This window comes from Pantherophis guttatus, chromosome 7, assembly GCF_059756535.1.
Source record: "Pantherophis guttatus breed Tessera chromosome 7, ASM5975653v1, whole genome shotgun sequence".
NCBI lineage: Eukaryota > Metazoa > Chordata > Lepidosauria > Squamata > Colubridae > Pantherophis > Pantherophis guttatus.
Genome location: NC_142069.1, coordinates 35,075,189 through 35,098,108, shown reverse-complemented (window position 1 = coordinate 35,098,108; position 22,920 = coordinate 35,075,189). Strand labels below are relative to the sequence as shown.

At 40.7% G+C, this 22,920-nt stretch overlaps 1 protein-coding gene across 17 annotated transcripts in view; it reads left to right on the top strand.

The window, feature by feature from the left end:
- The window catches only part of CNOT4 (CCR4-NOT transcription complex subunit 4), a 94,709-nt gene that overhangs the window by 3,917 nt on the left and 67,872 nt on the right, over positions 1-22,920 (top strand). For all 17 annotated transcript variants that reach the window (XM_087873936.1, XM_087873939.1, XM_087873931.1 and 14 more), the window contains exon 2: positions 13,044-13,303. In XM_087873936.1, coding sequence (XP_087730062.1) covers positions 13,130-13,303 — 174 coding nt within the window. In that variant the 5' untranslated portion in view covers positions 13,044-13,129. The remainder of the gene's footprint in view (positions 1-13,043; positions 13,304-22,920) is intronic.

Here is a 22,920-nt window from a genome sequence, read left to right as displayed (position 1 = left end):
CTAAGACAGAGTCTTGAAGTACCCCACTGCATACTGGTAGTCCTCAACTTATGACTACAATTGAGCCTAAAACTTCTGTTGCTAAGCAAGAGAGTTGTTAAGTGAATTTTGCTCCATTTTGCAATCTTTCTTGCCACAGTTATTACTGTGTTTCCCCAAAAATAAGACCCTGTCTTATATTTTTTTGAACCCTGAAATAAACACTTGGCCTTATTGCCATATGCTCAAAAGCCTGATTGGGCTTATTATCAGGGGATATCTTATTTTTGGGGAAATAAGGTATGTGAGTCACTGCGGTTGTTAAGTTAGTAACATGGTTAAGTGAATTTGTCTTTCCCATTGACTTTTGCAGATCAGAAGGTCACAATAGGTGATCACGTGACACTGCAGCCATCCTAAATATGAACAAGTTGCCAAGTATCTGGATTTTGATCACATTACTATAGGGATGCTGCAATGGTCGTAAGTGTGAAAAACGGTCATAAGTCACTTAACGCTTGTTCAGTGCTATTGTAACTTTGAACAGTCACTAAATGAACTGCTGTAGGTTGAGGATTACATGTACTTCTCTCCATGTAGATGCAGTTTCATTAAAAGTCTACATGTTGAGTGTGCTTGGTCAGCCAGTTATGAATCCATCTAGTGTCGATGATGTCTAACCCACATTTTTCTATCTTATCAAGTAGCAGATTGTGGTCTACTTTATCAAATGCTTTACTGAAGTTCAGGCAAATTATATCCACAGCATTTCACAATTTTGTCACATTGTCAAAGAACACAATAAGATTTGTCTGGCATGATCTGTTTTTGACAAACCTATGCTGGCTTCTGGTTATGATTTTGCTTGCCTCTAGGTATTCATAGAATACCTTTTCCAGAATCTTCTCAGGTATTGATATCAGGATGATAAGGCTGTAGTTTCCTGGATCCACCCCCCCCCCTTTTTTTTAAAGATGGGAACCACATAAGCACCTTTCCAGTCATCTGATAGTTCCCCAATGCTCCAGGGTCTTTGAAAGATATGGTTCAGTGGTTCAGAGATCACTTCTGCCAATTCCTTCAGAGTCTTGGGGTGTAATCCATCTAGTCCTGGTGATTTGAACTTGTCTAGAGTGGATAGGTGTTTGCTTACCATTTTCTTGCTTACTTTCACTTGCATTCCTAATCTCCATTTTACAGTATGTTTTTTTTAATTACTTGGATTGTTTTTTCCCTTTGTGTAAAGACAGATGCAAAAAATGAATTAAGAATTCTGCTTTCTCCTTGCTGTTGGTCACCACCTTGCCATTTTGTCCCATCAACGGGCCAATCATTTCCTTGACTTTTTTCTTATTTTTTACAAAAAAGCTTTTTTGTTACTTTTGACATATGTCGCAAGCCTTAGTTCATTTTCAGCTTTAGCTTTCCTGACTTCATCTTTGCAGGTTCTGGCTATTTGCTGATATTCTGTTTTAGTTATGTGTCCCTCTTTCCACTTTACATATTGTCCTTTTTGTCTTTCAGTTTATCAGGGAGTTCTTTGTGCAGATCTCTTCTTTATTCTTCTTTATTGGAATTGTGCTAGACTGAGTTTTTATTATCTCATTTTTCAAAGTTTCCCAAGCTTCTTGGGTTATTTTCCGCTTGAGGATTTTCATCCATGGAATCCTTCCCAAGTTTTCTCGTAAGTTTATTGAAATCAGCTCTCTTAAAGCCCAATACTTTTTTATATTCCTTGTGCTTGCATAATTCTGAATTCCAATATTGCATGGTCACTCCCTCTCCCCCCCCCCAATCTCTCTTAGTGAGAATTAAGACTGGTATGGCTGACCCTCTAATTCCCTTCTCTACATTTTGGGGGACATGTGCTATATTTGTCAGGAATCTGTTTGATTTTCCATTAGGAGTTCCTCGGAATGTAATTATTCCTTTACTTTGAAAGGAATAGTAGAAGTTTATTTTATTTATCTTACAGATATTTTGCTTAAAATAGAGCATATAAGTCTTTAATGAGTAATTGTCCATTTACATTTATTATTTTGTAAAAGTTTATATATTTTTTTAGTGAGGCAGTATAAGTTCTCCCTTAAATATTCAATTCTAATCTACACAGGTAGTCTTCAATTTATTATCACAATTGGGATCAGAAACTTCCAGCATTAAGCAGTGTGATTGTTAAGTGTTGCATCATATGACCACACCCAATTTTACAACCTTTTTTTGCTGCAGTTGTTAAGCGAATCACTGACTGCAACTTGAGACTTTCCCTGCCAGTTTCCTCATTCACTTTGCTTGCCAGAAGCTGACTGGGAAGATCACAAATCACCAAGGTGTAAACCTGGGTCACTGCAACTGTCATAAATGCGAACTGATTGGCAAATGCCTAATCAGGCAAGGAAGCTGTTGTCATGGTTGCAATTCTGAAGACCTGTACTAAATATTTTTTTCAGCACATTGTAAGTCTGTACAGTCACTAAAAGAATGGTTGTAGGTTGAGGACTACCTGTATAAGTCTTTGTATCATGCTCTAAATTTTGTTTCATTAGGAAATTTATAGCCACTGCATCTCCTTCAGAACAGAACTTGTCCTCTTAAGCCAGGGGTCCCCAACCCCCCCCCCCAGGCCATGGCATGTTTGGAACCTGGCCACACAGATGGCAGGCAAGCATGTGTGTGTGAAGCTCCCCTTGTGCGAGCAGCAGCCAGTTGCCCTTGCACAAGAAACTCTCCTCACGCGAGCGGCAGTCATCATGCCCTCACGCACAAAGTTCCCCTTACCCTGCAGTGGATGCAATAATATATACCATGATCCACGTTCAGTGTGTTGATGAACTTTTTCTCACTTGTGATCCAGCTTGTCTCCCAGCTGATTTTTATATCCAAAGTTTAACTAAACTAGTAGACCCTTATATAATAACATAAGAATCCATATAGGCCTTATCAGCCACCTGTGGACACACCATGGATAGCCCACAACTCGTTATATGTCAAGGTCCTCTTCGAAAACAATGGGCGAACATCATCATCAAACCAGTAGACCGTTCAAGGTCTGTAATAACATAAGACCACTGATAGGCAATTATATCAATAGTAATGTCAGTATTAAGAGTAGAATCAAAGTGGAATCACCAGCCACTAACATCCAGTAAAGAGTTTCTGAATTCTTCAGGTTGCTTAAGTGTCTTAGAGAGAACCACTTGTTGGTGTCTTCCACCCTAAATAGATGAAATGGCTATAACTTCAAACTCTTTTAAAAAGCAATGCCTAAGTAATAATTGGCTGATAATAAATTCCTCTACTTCCACATCTTCTTTAGATGGTATAAAAATAGGAAATCAATTTTACCTATCAGGATCTTACCACTGCTCATGGCGTAAATCAGTCTAGGAAATTAGTAATCAAAGAAAAATATTGAATACTTTCTAAACTCACACAATTTATTGAGAAGTTTGACCTACTGTAGAGTAATTGCACTACTGGTCTCCACATTATTATTGAGATAATAAATTATTTGGTTTTTACTGAGGATTTCCATCTATATGGAATTTAATTTATGGTATTCATTTATGAAAATTTTTTAAACAAGATTATGAACTACATTTGTTTAAAACTGAAGTACTCAGGAGGAACTGATAAAAGGCAATAACATGATATGTCTTTCCTGGTTTGATCTCTCACATTTTAAAAGTTAGACGTATGTAGATGTAATAGTTAAGGGTGATAGATTGTAATCAAAATGTTGAGATGTTCACAGCGACATTGGTAATGAGTACCTTTTTTGAGATTTATTTATTTGCTGGTTTTAATCCTTCTTCACACAGTTTTATCTTTTAACAGTCAATTACATTTGACTAAATTCTGATTTAGGTTTTTGCAGAGTAAGACAATGTAGAGTGAATAGTGAATGAAGCTAGAAGATCTGGCTATATCATTGCTGTTCTGTTTTGGATGCGCTGCACGTTTCTATTCAAGATGCTAAATGGTCTGAGACTTTGGTTTTGGTAGATATCTGGTCTTTTCAACTAGATCCTTCAATCTTGGGCAATATAATTCTAGTTCAGGGATGAGGCTTTCTGCATAATAGAATTTAATCTATGAAATGTACCAGGTTTATTAGAAAACATTGTTGGCTAATATAAGATATAACTATACTGGTAGGATTTCTGAAAATTATATTATTTTATATTTTGTATATTTTATTTAAAAATTTATAAACATAATTATTAGATGAATATTGAGATATATAAAATAATATGTTTAGATTTTGTAATATTATATTTTTATAGTATATTTTAAAGATTATATAAGATCTTACAAGTTTTTTTTCCCATCATGGTCTGAATGGATGCTGCTGGAAGATGGTATTTAGCATGTTGTGAATGGTTGGTATTTGCTGCCGTTGATTGAATTGTGGAAAAGCCTCTCAAGATCATCTCCTGAGTAGGCCAATCAGAACTGGTTTACCATCTGGTTCATGCAGCTTATATTTTATCCTGGGCTGTCAGTGTGCCTGGGAAAGTATGTGAGACTTCAGAGGCCTTTTCCTTTACTTGGACATTGAGAGCTGGTCTTGGGGGATTGGAGTCAGCAATGGTGGTGGTTAGGTTGGAGGCAATGGCGCTGGTGGCTGGATTATTGGGCTACAGGGTTAAGGATCTACTGCTTTGTACAGGACACATTCCGGTTGTTTGGCAGAGACTGGTAACATGGCAGTAGGAAGGGTGCCAGCACTGATGATGAAGAAGGTTCTATTACTTTGCAAAGAAGATGGATCTACAAAGTGAGCTGGATGGAATTATCAGGTATTAGAAGTGGTCTACTTATTCATCACAGTCATGGGGGAGGGATTAAGTTTTCATTGTAGCAGATACAATACTGGATTGGGATGGCTGTGGCTGACAGGGCCTTGTGAGTGCAGTTCCTTTCCTCCATGCAATTGGATAACCATTTTACCGCTGTCGGGCTAGAGTTGGAAGACATTTAGAAAGTCACCTCTGTATGAGTTCATTTAATGATAGTGAGTGGGATTTAAGAAGATCTTACTGAGAGGACTGGATTGAGAATCAGACTTGATTTAATAGACTTGGTGGGTTTCTGATTGTGACTGATTCTGTCTATCTTCACAGTGAGAGCTGGAAAGGAGAAGCTTTAAATCATTTGGTTGTATGATTAGGTGCCTCAACAAGAGGACTGAGGCATTGGAAGAGTGGTATGTGGATCCTTGATTGTCCAGATGTGTTGAGTGGTATGCAGATGTGCCCCTGGTATTAGGGTTTCCCTCAGTTGACTGGTTATAGATTGTGTCAGGTGATGGGCTGTGGGTTGGGATATGGACCTCTATGGACAGGGAAGGCTGGAGGGCTCTGAAGAAATGAGGGCAGGTTATGATATTTCAATATTGATGGGTAGGGGAAAATATGATGGTAGACAGAAGGTGGGCCACTCACAGGGCAATTGGTATATTGTGTCGTTCCAACCTTCTAAACTTGCTCCCAAGCCACAGATGGCAAATTTGAAGACCTTGGTTGTCAGCTACTGCTGGTGAATGCCAGATCGAGCCACCCTTATTCATGATTTAATTGTTGATGAAAAGGCTGATCTGGAGTACATTATCAAGAACTGGCTAGGACAAGAGGAAAAGTCTGGTATGGTACCAGACAAGACCCCAGGATAGAGGAGATGGCATGGATCCTGCTCTTTAGATTGCCAAGTGTAGGATACTGTTTATTAAGTTGGGCGCCAAGTGAGATCAGTTGGGATTGTTGCTATTGTACCAGACCCCATGCTGCATAGCTACCTTCTTAACTCTGTGGCTGGGCTGGTGATAGAGTTCTCTGGGCTTATATCTTGATAGATTTTAATTTGCACAGGGTAAAAGAATTCATGGATACCATTACAAGAGCATATCCCAAGTCATCCATGTAACTTAATAGTGGTAATACACCTGACCCGGTGTTTTTTTTTTTTATTATTGTGATTTGGTCACTCCTTGGGAGTAATACTGAGGTTCATCTACAGAGTTGTTGTGAGGAATGTGGGGCATGTTTAGTACATAAAATTGTTTGCATTCACTCTGTGTTAGATTCTGGTCTTTAGAGAGGGCCAGTTTGGTCAAGTGGTTAAAACATCAGACTAGAGACCAGGAGATCATGTGTTTTATTTCTACTTTAGGCATTAAAGCTGGCTGAGTGACTTTGGGCCAGTCACTCTCTCTCAGCCCAACTCACCTCAGTAGGTGGTTGTTATGGAAAAAAATTGAAGGAAGGAAGGAGTATTAGGTATGTTAGTTGCTTTGAGTTATTCATCTAAATAATAAAGTGGAATATAACTAAGATAGAATCTGTGGAGGTTGTGGGAGTTTGTATAATCTGGGGAGAGTTTGAGGCCATTGAACCTGAGGAAGTGGACAGGGCCCTTGCATCTGTTAGTTCATCCATTTAAGTTTTAGATCCGTGTCCCTCCTGGCTTGCTAAGGCTGCATAGGAGGGAATGAATGATTGGGTCAGGGTTGTAGTTAATTCTTCTTTGAGAGAGGAAGCGTTGTGCCATCTCTTAAAGAGGTGTGCCTCGTCAAGGGACTATCAATTGGCCCAACTAATCTGGACAGTTTTTGTCCAGTTTTCAAGTTTTCTTAAAAGGAGTGATCACATGGTAGCTTCAGAAGACACTGGATGAAGTGGGCTATTGTTATCAAGGGCCTTCTTCCTTGGCTATAGTAACAGTTATAGTTTTCTTGATGCATACATTTGTATATACTTGTTTTTGTACTGTTTCTAAGTGTTTTAATTGTTTTAAACCTATCCACTACCCAATCATTGGATTGGAATGGGAAAATATAGAAAATAAATAAATCGATAAATCAATAAGTTTAAGAGTTAACATCGACTATAACAATGATAGAATAAAAGCAAAATGCTAATGGTGTAAATTTAACCCTGATAGAAATAATAAACAGATCGTAATAGCATACTAATGATCAAATGCTCTGGGAAAGCTCCATCTTGAATAATTTCCAGAATATTAATTTATTCAATTTCTATGACCACCTATCTAAGTCAATGATTCTGGGGAGCTCACAATTAAAAAAAGTATTACTGTTAAAAATACAAAAACATTTAAAAATACAAAAACAGTAAAAAGCTATAAAATACTAAAAAATATCCAGATTAAATGTACATAGGAACAAGCAGAGCTGAGTTCTGAGTTCTAGTTTAGAAGAGAGAGGATCTTCTCCATTCAGAGTAATATGGGATACATTTGGATCCTCAGACATTAGTAGGAGGGAGAGTAAAGATCCAAAATAGATCTGACAGGTATGTTACGTGTGTCTGTGGTAGTCACATTGCAGTCCTGATGGTGGTATTGTGATGTGAAGGACATTAGGAATAAATGCAAGTGAGTAAAATCTTCCCAAAATGTTTAATACCAGGACATTTTGATACATTTCTAGCTGTTGGATATCACAAACAGTTAATTTTAGAGCTAGGAATTAGGTTGCAAATATATGGTCTTAAGAGGGCATTGAAGTTATCCCAAATGCCAAAGAAGGCATCCGGGCCAAAATGTTTAATAGAAGGGGAAATGCAATAAGGAATTCACCATTTCATCAGTTTAGTCCATCCACAAGTTGGTTTAAAAGACCAACAATCTTCATCATTGTAAGGTTTAGGTTGAGATAATATATTTCTATTTTATCTCTATCTCTAGAGATGAAAGATATATATAGAAAAAAGAAACAAGAAGGCTCACTAACTGGAGTTTGCTGCTAGAGAAGCAATTACCCCATCCATATCTGTGCTCATAAATATCTGAATTGGGCTAGATGGGAATGGTAAGTTTCCAAAGTTAAATGGAAGGCTAGAATATAGATGCTGTATATTTCTGTCTTTAAAATTTATGAAGATATTTCATGACCATGGAAGTGATAAAAAAATACAACCTATTAAAATACTGGTAAAATCCTAGCTATGGCTTACATCAGGAAATGCTAGGAAAGATTCTGCAATTTTGCATATCATTTGCAATGTACGTGTCAACTCGCGAAAACGCATTTTAGATCTGGTTGGAAAGAGCCAGAGTAACCATCTTTGAAATCCTGTCAGACCTGGTCCAGATCTTGGAACCCTAATAAAAGGGAGGATAAAACTCTGGAGGGGGATAAAGATTCCAGGAAGGAACCTAGCAGATATATTCTGCCATTGTAGCAACTACCCTTCCATATACATGAAGGCAGATTGTGATTGAGTGTTAGGTTGAGTGGAACAAATTGCCCAGCAAAGTCATAAGCTCCTCTCTTTTGGATGTGTTCATATGGGGCTAGATAGCAATCTGTATGGGATGCTCTGTTAGATTCCTGCAATGAGCAGAGGATTGGACTTAATGACCCAAATGAAATAAATGGTTTGCTTAAATGTGTGCTTTAATTTACTTTGTATTCTTCTCTATCCTGGAAAATTTTCTTCTAATCTAGCCAGAACAGAAGAGAGTGCAAATTAAATTAAGCCTTTTCTCCATTGGATATGGAGAGAATTACAGGAGAGCCAACAGTATATATATAACACATAGTATTAAAGAGAGAACTTCAGAAGAAATGATCTGTCTGAATGAGTGCAGGTTGATGGTAGGAATGGCTGTTCTAAGAAAATAATAGCTTAAAAGATTTGTATATATAAACTTGTTCCTTTGCTGTGGATGTGAATTTTATTTAAAATGTTCTTATTTTTTGCAACATAAAATGATTAAAATATTATAAATTGAATAACAAGGTAATGCTATGGAACCCAACAGAAAAGATCGTGACCAAGCAGCAGGCAGTGAGTTACACTAAGTGCTGACATGACTTTTCACATCTCTTCTAGCTCTTGATTCAGTTCTAAGTACTTCAGCTACCCTACTACTTTTCTTAAGAAAGTAGAAAAAAGATATTTTTCTGCTATACCCTGTCCATGGTGCTGCTTCTTACTGCTTCTATACAACATATGAATGGTTTTAACCAGCTTTTTCTTTAGCTATTGGAGAAGCATCTATTTAGTGAAGGTATTTTGGAATTTTGTTTTAGAACTAGTGAAAATGACAGTTAATATGCAGTAAATAACAGAAACACATTTCATGTCCAGGATGTAGAATTTCGTGTATTTTAGTAATTATGCTGATTGGGATTGAAGTTCAGTTATACTAAAACAATTATAGGTGCCTTAGTCTCTAATCAAGTCAATATATAGATTATGTGTGGGTTTATTTTATCTTATTCCATGTTTCTTTAGAAATCTTAATGTTTTTTTGTGCCTAATACGCAACTTCACTAACAGTTAAGGTTAGTGAACTGTTAGAGAACATGGTTCTTATTAGGCATTGTTATGCAATTAATTATTAGTTTAAGTCAGAATCTGGTCAGAGTCTGACTATGTCAAAGACTATAATTAAATGGATGTAGAATTTGAATATAGTAGAGATGCAACAATGGGAATTTCAGTGAAAGAATATTCAATCTACTCCCAATATAATGCTTTGAGAAAATTAGTGTAAGATGTTCTTTTGTTAGTATTTTAGTCTAGTTTTGATTGCTAACATGGGCAATTCATTTTCTAAAATATTTCAGAACTGTAATAATCAGGTTGTAATTATTTTTACATTTGGTAGCAGTGCTACATATCCTAACAGATTTGGAAAATGGTTTATATTAGAATGGAACAAAATTTGAAAATTGAATTCCCATTGCAATCTTAAATATATTAAATGTTAGATTAAATCAGGTAAATTTACTTAGTTTCTGATTTTCTGAACAAGATTTTAGGTATCAGTTTATGCTTGGTTAAAATGAGTTTCAAGCTGAATAGGGATTTTTAGTTCTTTCTTCAAAAATGATTCAATGTAGTTGTATAAGTAATTAATGATACATTGAACAAAAATAATTTTTATGATACTTTATTTCTTTACCTACCCTTGTAGTCTTTTGCTTTCTTTCTTTAAAATGTTTAATAAGTTTTATTTTAAAGAATCATCTTAATGGTTTCAGACTGCTATTATGGTTGACTACTTTAGATATCACCTGTCATTACATAAAATTGTATCCTTACATATGTAGATATTATAGGCTGGTTTATTTAATTGTTTGATGTACTAGATCATATGCTAGTATAAAGAACTCTGAGAAACATAGTTTGTATATTCTAAAAGATAAATGTTTAAGATGATTTAATTCCTAGTAACTCCATGTAATTTTCTTGACAGCAACATAGAAATAATTTTATGCTGCTTTCTTCTGGGCTGTTTTATTTTCTCCCCAATCATTGACGGTTTCTCAGCAGATTGCTAACAGGCCCAATTCTTTGGGATTTTGAATCCAGATAAGATGAGTGAGGTGTTGCTACCCTTTTAATGTATTACATTTCTAGCCTGCCTTTCTACCACAATTCAAGTGATTTAAAAATACTAAAAATATATTAATAACCAAATCAAAAACAATGTGGCAATCAGATTATATCTATCTATCTATCTATCTATCTATCTATCTATCTATCTATCTCGGGGTGAAATCCAACAGGTTCCGGAGAACCGGTAGCGGAAATTTTGAGCAGTTCGGAGAACCAGCAAATACACCTCTGGCTGGCTCCAAAGTGGGGTGGGAATGCAGTTTTTGCAATATCCTTCCCCCAGGAGTGGGGCGGGAATGGGGATTTTGCAGTATCCTTCCCCTGGAGTGGGGTGAGAATGGAGATTTTACAGTATCCTTCCCCTGCCACGCCCACCAAGCCACACCACGCCCACCAAGCCATGCCCACAGAACCGGTAGCAAAAAATTTTGGATTTCACCACTGATCTATATCTATCTATCATCTCTACTTTACTAGATGGGAGATGAGTGGTAGAGTCTGTATTTTGAATGCAGAATGTTTAAGATATAATCTTCATTATTTCATGGATTGATTAGCAGCTTATACGAAAAATTTCGATCCGATATTGTAGTGAACCTCTGCCAGACCTAATAGACAATACTAAACCTTATGAATAGATTTGATTTGAAGTTATTTCCTATTTATCTACCACCATATATATGGTTAATAAAAAGGAAGGAGAACCAGCATATATCATAAACGTTTTTCATGAATTGCAAAACAAGTTGTGAAAAATTGAACTGTCCAATAGAAACACTTCAATTCAATTCTAATTTGTTAGTTTCCTTGGTACACTATTCTTCTTTTTTGCTCTTTCCTCTGTGTTCTTATATCATTGTCTGAAAAATAGAATGCATAATAATTTAAAAGAAATTACTATTTAAATGCTTATGCATTGGCTGTAAAAATAGGGTAAACAAATAGAAAAATATTTTGCAACTTGAATTTTATATTGCAGTTTTGAAACAGAGAATGCACTCCTTTCTCATTTGAGAAAAAATAATACTCAACAAGCCCAGAGTCAGCTCATGTATATAGATTGGTCTTTGTCTCACATACTATCCATTTTGAGAATCTGGAAGGATATTGTCATAGGTTTGCCATTATTTATATCGCTTCATATTAATGGGAATGAAACTACACTATAGAATATAAATATTCTAAAGTTTCATTGCAATATTGCAATCAAAACTTAATTCTTGGTTCATTTTAAATTATTGATGTTTTCTAAAATTATGATAGCATAGTATGTTCAAGTGATAGAAATCAGAAAACAAGGAGTATGAAAAGTGCTACTACATAATATTTTACTGATGTGAATCATTTGGAGTTTCTTTTAAACTAAGAAAATTAACAGACTTGACCAATTAGTTCAATTTAAGTTCATTCATTCATTGGGATAACATGAACTTTTTGCAAATTTGCCTGAAAATATTAATATATACATAATATAAATCTATAATAGTTTTAAACAATTTTAAGATAATAGATATCATGTTTGCTTGTAATAAGGAAAATTTCTGCTTGTTAACTTACCTTATGTAAGAACTTGCCTGTTCTTACATTAAAAAAAACCATCTTCACTTAAAAATGTACATCCTAATAAGTAAATGACATTGTTACCTATACATAGATAAACTCAAACTATTTGTAAGATGATTTGTTGAATGCCACTAAAGCTGATACTCCTAATGTGAGAAACTTGGATGAAGATATAATGTAAATATCACTAATATTTCAGGTTCTGATAGAACTTTTCTGTTGCTAATGTAAAAGGGGATTTAATTTAAACATACCCTGGAGTTGTATATTTTAGTTTCAAATACTTGATAGTATAAGAAACATCTGGGAGAGCCTTCCAGATATATTTATATGTTGGGTGTAGCCCGAATGTAAAATTATAGACCAAACAATTTGGGTTCATCTAAGTAAACCAAACATTTTTGTTTCTGTAAAACAAAATGGTAAAATGGTATCTCTAAAATACAGAATTTTTAAAAATGGGATTGATTAGATTGTAGGGAAGAGGGACAATCAACACATAAAGCAGATTAGTGTGAAATGATTTTTATTCATTCATTCATTCATTCATTCATTCATACAGATCACCATTAATTCTTGTTGCATTCCAAGTTGCAGTCTTCCAAATGTCATGGCCAGGGGCTCCTGGATATTGATCTCTACCATCTATCATTGTTTAGTCAATTGAAGTTTCCCATAATACAGGGATGCGCAACTACTTTTCCCAATGGGCCACATGTGAATGCGACTGTTGTGGAGGGCCAAAACAATAGGGTCACTGCAACATTGCCTTTAGGCTTTCTGTCTCAAACCTGGAAAGAGTTCTACTCTTTTTCTAGCTTACTGTGATCATCAAGATACAGAATACAACCACATTGCCAATATATAAGCAGTAGAAAGGCATGTTGATAATATGTAGTTTGAGTTGGTTTAACAATGATATTTGGTTTACCTGTTGCTGTTTCCAGCAGTTAATTGAAAACTTATAAGAGATACATCCAAAATTAAGTAAGGAGATTGGGTAATTATATAATGAAGTACTTCTGTCAGAAAATAATGAAGCTATATAATTGCAGTGAATAAAAATAATGATTACATCCCAGTATATACTTAAATACTAATTCATTTATCTTTATTTTTCTTTTACAGATCTTTGAATATCTTCATTTTTTTTCTGTGCTGATCTTATTACTCCCTTAAGTTATTACATACTTTTTGCTGCTCTGTGAGAAGAGATGTCTCGCAGCCCAGATGCAAAGGAAGACCCTGTCGAATGCCCCCTTTGCATGGAGCCTCTGGAGATTGATGACATAAACTTCTTCCCTTGCACCTGTGGTTACCAGATCTGTCGCTTCTGTTGGCATCGTATTCGCACAGATGAGAATGGACTTTGTCCTGCTTGTAGAAAGGTATCTGTCTCAAGTTCATCACAAATATTTTGTTTGATAAAACAATTTCAGAATGAAATGTTGCTTCTTCCTAAAAAAACGCCGATGGATAAAGGGTAAACAAATGAAAATATACAATTGCTTTATATAAACGTAAAGTTATCTCATAATGTAATTTGTGGCTAATGCAATATTTCCATTGATGTATGGATAGTCTTTGACTTATTATTGTTCATTTAACAATGATCTAGAAGTGCAATGGTCTTGGAAAGAGTGATATAAGGCCTGCAAAACAGTTCTGGCCATCATCATCCCTATAGTCATCACCAAACACTGCAGCAGCTTGCCAAAGATCATATGATTACCATTTACAAACTTCTCTGCTGTCTTTCCCCGAAAGTCAAGAGCAACGGCCCCCAACCTTTTGGACACCAGGGACCGGTTCCATGGAGACAGGTTTTTCTGCAGATCGGATGGTTGTGTGAATTTGCATTCTGCCTACATCCCACAGATGGGGCTTTGCTTGTTTCATGGCCCAGTTTCTGGCATACTGTAGCCTGGTGTCATTCCACGGAGCAGGGGTTAGGGACCCTTGGTCAAGAGGAAATCCAGCAGGGAACTTTGCAAGGTGCTGTCACTTGTTGAGAAAACACCTCTCCTTTCTGAGGTCTGCCTAAAAGAGCTCGCTCTCTCTCTCTCTCTCTCTCTCTCTCTCTCTCTCTCTCTCTCTCTCTCTCCCTCCCTCTCCCTCTCCCTCTCCCTCTCCCTCTCCCTCTCCCTCTCCCTCTCCCTCTCCCTCTCTCTGCCTTCCATCCTTCCGAGCTCGGTAAAATGAGGACCTAGATTGTTGGGGGCAATATGCTGACTCTGTAAACCGCTTAGAGAGGGCTGTAAAGCACTGTGAAGCAGTATATAAGTCTAAGTGCTAAGTGCTATTGCTAATATCCATATATTATTCTATCTACTGTTTAAGGAAAGGATGATGATTAGTTCCACTGCTGTCACAGTATGAATTAAATTGTCTAACCCATTGGAAATTTGTAGTTTCAAGAGTACTGGGACTCTTTTCAATAATAAAATGTTGTTATTTAAACTATTGTAGTTCATTCTTACCTTGTTTAACAGTAATAATTTTCTCAAGAAAAAACAAATTTTCAGATGTAACATAGATGTTCATGAAATATTTGGTGTGGTTGTTTTGTGGTTGTTTTAGAATGCCACAGTGTTTAGTCTCTTGCAAGCAAAAAGTACAAAAACAATTTTATTCTCCATAGTGGTGGAGATAGCATCCAGGAATGGGTTAACTCCGTCTGTCAGCTAATTGGACTGAGTCTTAAAAGTTGTGATGACAAGCTTCCTCTGCCTATGTCCCCAGCTTTTAGACTCAATCTATCTTGGACAAGACGTGTTTTTTCTAGCTAATCCGTTCCTGAATGCTTTCAACACAAATTCTACAATCCAGAGAAATTTACATTGTGGCTGCGGCTCCCAGTTTCGGCTGGTCGAGCTGCTCAGCTTATCCCAGCGTGAAGGGCTTTCAGCCCGACCCCACTGAAGGCCGCGTGGGCAGCAATCAGACTGCCAGCTGGCAGATCTGACAGGGCAGCGCTCACGAGCCTCACTCCGAACCGCTGACCCTGGGGCTTGATTCAACACCCCCCTTTTCTCCAGATTGGTTGGAAACATCAGCTAGGAATGGGTTAACTCCATCTATCAATAGATTGACTGAGTCTGCAATTTGCTTAGCCACACCCTCCTGTAGCTCCCCAGTTTCAGGCTCAGTTGATCTTTGGACTAGGTGTGTTTTTCTGAAGTTAATCCTTTAGGCTTATCTTTTACATAGATTGAAGACAGAAAGGAAAGTTTGTTTATTCCAGCATCTAAGGCTTTGCCTTGAATCGCTGAGGGCTGCGGAGACGGCACAGGACTGCCGGCTGCCAGATCCTTTGGGCAGCGCTCACGATCCTAGCTCTGAAACGCTGACCCATGGATTGGAGGCTTTCACCCCTCCTTTTGTTTATCAGGCTGTGGGATCGCAGCAGAGGCAAGGGCGGCTCTGCAGCGTAAGCCGTTTTTTAGCGTGAAGAGCTATTCCGCGCTTTTTTCATTCATTTGGGAAGCCAGAGAGCCAGTGGGGAGTGGCAAACGGCTCCGCTTTTGCCGCTTCTCTTCCAGACCTGAGGGCAGCGTTGGGAATCGGATATGCTGCCTTCGGGAAATATCTCTGGTGATCTTTGCAGGGCAGTGAGTACTTTACAATGTAGTTACCGTCCAGGAAACAATTTGGGCCTCTAGGCCAGATTAGCCTGATTAAATTTTAAATGCTGGCTGCCAGGAAAGGGCACCACACCCACATGGCGGGAAGCCCTGTGACATACGTGCACCAGAGGAGAGAGGGAATGGTCTTCAGAAGCTTTGCATTCTAAAAGGAAGTCTCATCATTCTTCCAAGAAGCCTTCCAAGCAGCTTTCCAAGAATGAGGAAAGGAGGCATAAGGCAATGGAAAGAGCTATTCAGAAAGCTCAACAGGAGGCAGAGAAAAAAACTAAAATGCCTCAGATTCCGGAACAGTCCTCCTCTATTCAGGCTACATCTGCTCTCCTCCAGCAGGATGATCCCCTTGAAGGAACATCAGCAGCAACTTGGACTCCTGATGGAGCAATGGCTGTTCCCCTGGAGCGGCCTGACCACAGAGATCTGCTGTTTGGCATGGCAGAGGAACAAGTGGTTACTTATGAACAACCTGTTAGGCAGGGGAGCTCCTCGGTTGAGGCCACCTTTATGCCCACAACTGCGGGCTTGAGACAAGAGATGTCTCTGGAGAATCAGATTCTGACCTCGTTGAGGGCTTTACTTTCCAATGACATTAAACAAAGCATCACTGAGGGTCTCCAACAAAGAGCAGGATCAAGGGTTCCTGCCTCTCCCAGGGCACAGGAGGAAGAATTACATCTAGCTTCTTCACAGCCTTCTTCCAGTCAAGCATCTCTCTCGAGATGAGATTCAACGTGATTTTGATATATCTGATGATGAAGGCCTTTTGCCTGACCAGCCAGCTTTTCTGGGTCTTTTCTGTCCCCAGATGTTTAAATCCTTGCTTCATAAGGCCAAGATTTCTTCTGGATTGGGGCTCAGTCAAGCCCTTCTAAGGGAGAGGGGGGGTGTCTTCGGATCCCATGGGCTCTTTATTCGTGGAGCCCACTTTTGAGATGGGGGGGGGGTTCCAGCTCCCAAAATGTTTCTGGATATTGTGCAGAGGCAGTGGGCCTCTCCTCGATCAGGGCCTGCTCCAAGTGGTTTGGATAGGTGATTTTAGGGCCTGCTAAGGGCCTGCTTGATCAGGGCCTGCTCCAAGTGGTTTGGATAGGCGATTTTACAATATGGGGGTGAACCTTTCTACGGCTCTTCAAGTTCCCTCTATTGATAGTCCGGTAGTGTCACTGGCTTCTCAGTCTGTCCTTACAGGTCCTCCTGAGGAACTTTTTCGACCTGAGGATAAGAAAGCAGAACAGTCGCTGGTCAAAGGCCATCTGGCTTCTGCATGGGCAGTGAAAGCTTCGTCAGCGGCCTCATTTTTTACTAGAGCTTCTTTATTGTGGTTGAAACAGCTGCAGCACTGATTGCCAGCTGAGGACACTAGGTCACAACAGGATCTTAACAAGATAATTTCAGCTATTGAATTTTCTGCTGATGCCACGTGAATGCCTCCAGATTTGCGGCGAAGGCCATCGGTTCTTCCATTACAACCAGGCATCTCATCTGGCTGAGACAATGGCAAGCTGATGCCAGAAACAAATGGAGATTGGCATCTGCCCCATATAACGGGGACAAATTGTTTGGCGATGCCCTGGAGCCTCTTCTAGTTGAAACTAGGAATAAACGCAAGGTTTTGCCCAGCTTGGCCCATAGATCAGATTCCCGACCGGTTTGTATTCCTCCAGACAGGGTCCTTATGTTCTGCCCCAGCTACGGACCCCAAAGAACGCAGCACACACAAAGTATGTACAAACCTTAGTTTACTAAATTAAATCAGTCTTTTTCAAATAAAGGCTGTTAATTAACTTTCTTAACAGCCTACAAGAATCCAAAGAATAAATAATCGTAATCTTACTATGGTTGGCAGAAAGCCCAGAAGCAATTTGCAGGAAACTGATAAGAGAACTAAGATCAGGACGCGAAGGAGAGTGAACGAAGTTGTTCCCTGCAAATTGCCTCAGTCATCATCCTTCCTTAAATAGGGTAAGGGAGTGGCCAATTAGCCCCAAGCCTTACTCTTGAGGAGACCTCCTCCTGAGGAACCACTCCTGCCTTTTGGCAGCTCTGCGCGCCCGTGCATCGAGAAGAGGCTCCTCCTCTTCTTCCTCTTCACTTAAGGGAGCTTCTGGAGGTTCTGAAGGCCCTGGCTGAATCCCCGCCTCTGGCACCACATCTTCTCCAGCCTCCTCATTGTCTGACTCGAGTGCCACCTGCACAGGCTGCTGGCGCAGTACCACACCAGCTACTAGCTGCACAGGCCACGTACGGGCCACAACAAGATGGTAGGTTGGCACTGTTTGTCAGCCAGTGGGAAGTCACCACCACTGATCGTTGGATTAGGTAGGGAAAGGCCGGGTTTAGTTCTGGAATTTTTATCCAGTCCCTCTAGTATGTTTATTAGTTGTCCTTTGTCCAGGGATCCCTCCAGGCGGTTAATCATGGAAACGGCCATCAGTCATCTTTTAGAGATTCAGGCCATTCAACCTGTTCCCCAGGATCAATTCGGCCGAGGGTTTTATTCCCGTTTGTTTGTTGTGAGAAAATCTTCAGGGGGATGGAGGCCCATTTTGGACTTAAAGTCCCTGAACCGTCACGTCATTTATAGATGGTTTAAAATGCAATCTCTCCAGACTATCTTGGAGAGCGTTAGGGAGGGGGACTTCCTTACTTCCGTGGATTTGACAGAGGTTTATCTCCATGTCCCCATTCATCCAGATTTCAGACAATATCTCCACTTCCATTATGCGGGGAAACATTTTCAGTATCAGGCCTTACTCTTCGGGCTGTCGTCTGCCCCCAGGGTCTTCACTAAATTGATGGCAGCTTTGGCTGGCTATCTTAAAACCCTTCCAATACGGGTTCAATTCTACCTGGATGATATTCTTATACAGTCCAGTCGAAGGCTCTGGCATGGAGAGACTTAGCTACCACTATGCAGGTGTTCCAGGACCATGGCTTTTCTATCAACCATGCCATAAGCTACTTGGAACCTTCCACAAGGCTACTCCATCTTGGGGCAGTCATTGATATGGTAGAGTCTAGGGTTTTTCTTTCCCAGGACAGACAGGTTAGCCTGAGGGAGTTGACACGACAGGTCAGGGTGCAACATACAGTTCCCCTTCTTTTGCTCTCTCAGCTCTTAGGGAAAATGGTTTCAGCCATTGCTATCACACCTTGGGCTCGCCTCCACAGCAGGGATCTGCAGTGGTTCTTACTTCCCTTTCAAAGGTCAGGCACCAGTACCTTCCCAAATAAGGTTCGGGTGCCATTGGAGGTTCTCCACTCGCTCAGCTGGTGGGATTCCAAGGCCATCACTAAGGGGATGCAGATTCAGGGAACCTCATCACTTGGTACTCACCATGGACGCTAGCCTCTGGGGCTGGGGTGCCCACCTAGGTCTCACATGATCCAAGGAAAGTCAACGCAGACAGATTTGACTCACAACATAGATTGGTTGGAGCTCCGAGCTATTCACCTGGCCCACCAAGCTCTCAAGGATATAGTGGTAGGCAAGGACATTCTGATTTTGACTGACAGTGTGGCTGCTAAGGGGGCACCCAGTCCAAGACACTGATGGCCGAGGCCAAACAATTAGGACTTTGGGCGGAGGCCCATCTTCCTTCCCTGCGAGCAGCTCATATCACAGGGGCAGCAAATGTGCAGGCGGACTGGCTCAGCCGGGCTTCAGTCGACCATTCAGAGTGGCGCCTGCATCCGTCCCTATTCCAACTACTTGCAGACCAGTTTGGTCTTCCGATGGTCGACCTATTTGCTTCACAGGACAGTCATAAGGTCCCGAGAATTTTTACCAGATTTCCAACTCCGACCGCAGAAGCAGTGGATGCCCTTCGCAGTCCATGGCCGCCCAGCCTGTTGTATGCTTTTCCTCCTCTTCCATTGGTTCCCAGAGTCATAAGGAAGATGCTTGAAGAGGAGGCGGAGTTACTTCTTCTAGCTCCGCATTGGTCCAGGTGGCCATGGTTTGCACACCTAGTGGACCTGTCAATGGCTCAGCCCTGGCGGCTCCCTCAGCACAAGGGACCCTCAGCCAGGGGGCGCTGATCCACCCGGACCCCCAGTGGTTCCAGCTAACCGCCTGGCGCTTGAGCAGCGCCTGTTGAGTGGGGAAAATATTTCTTCTAGGGTCATTACGACCATTCAGGCTTCTCGTAGAGACTCTACTTCTCGTATTTACGATGCTACCTGGCGGGCTTTTTGCCTTTGGTGCACATGGAAGGGGTTGGTTCCCACTGGGACTTCTATAGCTAACATTTTGGACTTCCTGCAGGAAGGGTTAGATAGGGGTTTGGCTCCCAATACTCTTTGGTGACAGGTTTCTGCCCTGCCTTCGGTTTTGACATGTGGGTCAAAGGACACTTTATCTCAGCACCCGGTGATTAGACAGTTTCTCCAGGGTGCCACAAATCTTCGACCTCCAGTAGTGCACAGATTCCCCATGTGGAACCTGACTAAGGTTTTGAATTTCCTTATGTGGGCTCCCTTTGAGCCATTGAGGGATTCCAGTCTTTGACTATTATCTTATAAGGTAGTATTTCTGGTGGCTATAACTTCAGCCAGACGCATTTCTGAGCTGGCCACCCTATCCATTAGACAAGACCTCTGTGTTTTTCACTCAGATAGAGTGGTACTATGTTTAGATTCCACTTTTATACCAAAGATTAATACATGGTTTCACAGGGCGCAGGAAATAGTTTTACCCAATTTTTGTCCTGCTCCAGTCCACCACTTGGAATGTCGCTGGCACGCGTTAGATGTACGGAGGGCTCTACATCTCTATGTGAAGAGAACCGCTCCCATAAGGAAGACGGAATCTCTATTTGTTTCCAACCCAGTTTCATGGGGTCTAAGGTCACATCCTCCACTATAGGGAGATGGATCAGAGTGTGCATCGCCATGGTGTATGAGGCTGTGGCGTTGCCAGTCTCTAGACAAATTACAGTCCATTCTACTCAAAGCGTGGCTATCTCAGCCACTTGGGCTACGCAGGCCTTGTTAGTGGAAGTCTCCAGGGCTGCTACCTGGACATCCCCCTCTTTTTATCCGCCATTACAAGTTAGATGCTTACGCTTCAGCAGACACTGCCTTTGGCAGAAGGGTTTTGCAGACAATTTTTACGGGGCAGGACGATCTGGACCGGACAGCACCCTCCCAATAGGACTTCCAGCTTTGGTATGTCCCATTCCTGGATGATGTTTCCAACCGATCTGGAGAAGGGGCATTGGACTTACCTGGCACGCTCCTTCTCAGCGAGTTGGAAACATCAGCCAACCCCGTCCGGTTTGCATCCGGTCCTGCGACCCTGGCGTGGATGTTTGTGTTTTATTCACAGATTCACACACCTGTCTGCATCATTGCCTTCGTCAGAAACTGGGGAGCTACAGGCGGGCGTGGCTAAGCAAATTGCAGACTCAGCCCATCTATTGGTAGACGGAGTTAACCCATCCCTGGCTGATGTTTCCAACTCGCTGAGAAGGAGCGTGTCAGGTAAGTCCAATGCCCCTTCAGCCTGATTACCTGGGAGATGCCTGATTGCAGCACAGGCGAGGCAGCGCTCATGAGCATAGATCCACAGCGCTAGCCTTGAGGCGCGAGGAAGGCCTGCCATGTCATTTTGAAGCCTGGAAAAGCCACCGGAGCCGAAGGTGGGTGTGACAGTAGGTTGAGTCACATGGACCCCCACCGTGCCCCTAAGCTCCCAGACTCGGATTGTGACAAAAGGCAGTGTTCATGAGCCTAGCTTTGCTGAATGCAGCGAGATTCACGGCCAAGTCCATCAGCTCGTCCGTGGCAACCCGACGTCTCCTAAACTATGCCAGTGGCAAGCCGATGCCAGGAAGAAGTGGAGTCTGGCATACCCCCATATCCTGGGGATAAATTGTTTGGGGACTGCCTGGATCCCATTCTAGTTGAGTCCAGTGACAAGCGCAAGATTCTGCCATCCATGTCCTGGAGGGCAGACTCACGTCCGTCCCCTTATTTTTGCCCCTCGTCCTTTAGTGGTCCGGATAGCTGATTCGGAATGCTGCGTTTACAAAGGCCCTTTCTTCCCAGACAAGGACAACATCAGGAGAGGCAGCGTAGGCAAGGGCAAAGGTACCCACCCAAAAGGTCCTTTTGAGGTGGGAGGGGTCGCCCCTTTCAGCACTCGAGGTGACTGCTCGTCCAACCCTCCCATCAGAGATCGCCTGGCCTTCTTTGCCAGCCAACGGGAGGACATCACCACGGATGCCTGGGTCAGGGAGATGGTGAGGTCGGGCCTCTCCCTGGAATTCTTCCGCACACCCCCAAGGTTTTTCATCCGTTGCCCTGTGTCAAAGGACCAGACGAAGGAGCTCCTCATGGAATTGGCCATACAACATCTCTTGGATATTCAGGCTATCCAGCCGATTCCAGAGGGGCAGCAGGGATAGGGGTTTTATTCCCTACTGTTCGTAATCCCAAAGGCCTCGGGGGAATGGAGGGCAATTCTGATAACTCTTTGACTGGTGCATTGACTTTGAATGCTTCTGAGGACAGAGCTGTTTATACTTAACAATGGGTTACTTTTTATGGATGACTAATAGATAAAGAAGGCTAAATGTTGTGTTTCATGAGATTGAAACAGTGCCATGCTTTCTTTAAATACTACAGTATATAACTGCAAATTAGCAAGCATTTTGGCAAGGACCTCTTGGGACAATATCCCTTGCTTAGTTACACTTATCATTTATGATTCTGCCACTACTGATTGAATTTCTTCAAGTTATATTATTTGATTAGAATGTCAATTATTACTTGCTGTAGGCAAACAAGAATGCCCTATAGTTTTTTGAAAAGCTAATTTAATATACTTAGTAATCTTAATTCCTAGTGACTACATTGATAAATAATTTTCTTGTAATAGTATAGAAATGGTTTGCTATTGTTTACTTAAGGATTGTCTTCAGATTTCCTGGTTTAGTCTACACATCTAACATTCCTTAGAAATGTATGATTCTACATCTAACTTTCCTTAGAAATCTCTGATAGCATAACTTTCTGGCTTTTTAATATAGGCATGGTTGCTAAATGCTATCATTGTAGCATTTAATTTACTTGATAACTTTACTTGTTTAGAAATAAGTATGCTTTGTGCATCTTATGCCTAAGTGCTATTTAGTGTATTTAGGCATAAAGAAAATTCTGCTCACTTCTAATGCTGTTTTGATGATGTTTATAGTAGATTGTAATAAAATAAGGATTCCTGAAAATAGGAGATATTATTAACTACGTGTCCCTATTGAATATCAGGGACCGTCTTCCAAAGTTTGTTTCACTCAGCAAGATTTTCCATTCTGTGCAGCTTTTTAGGCAGTGTCAGTTCCAGCATTAGTTCTTAAATA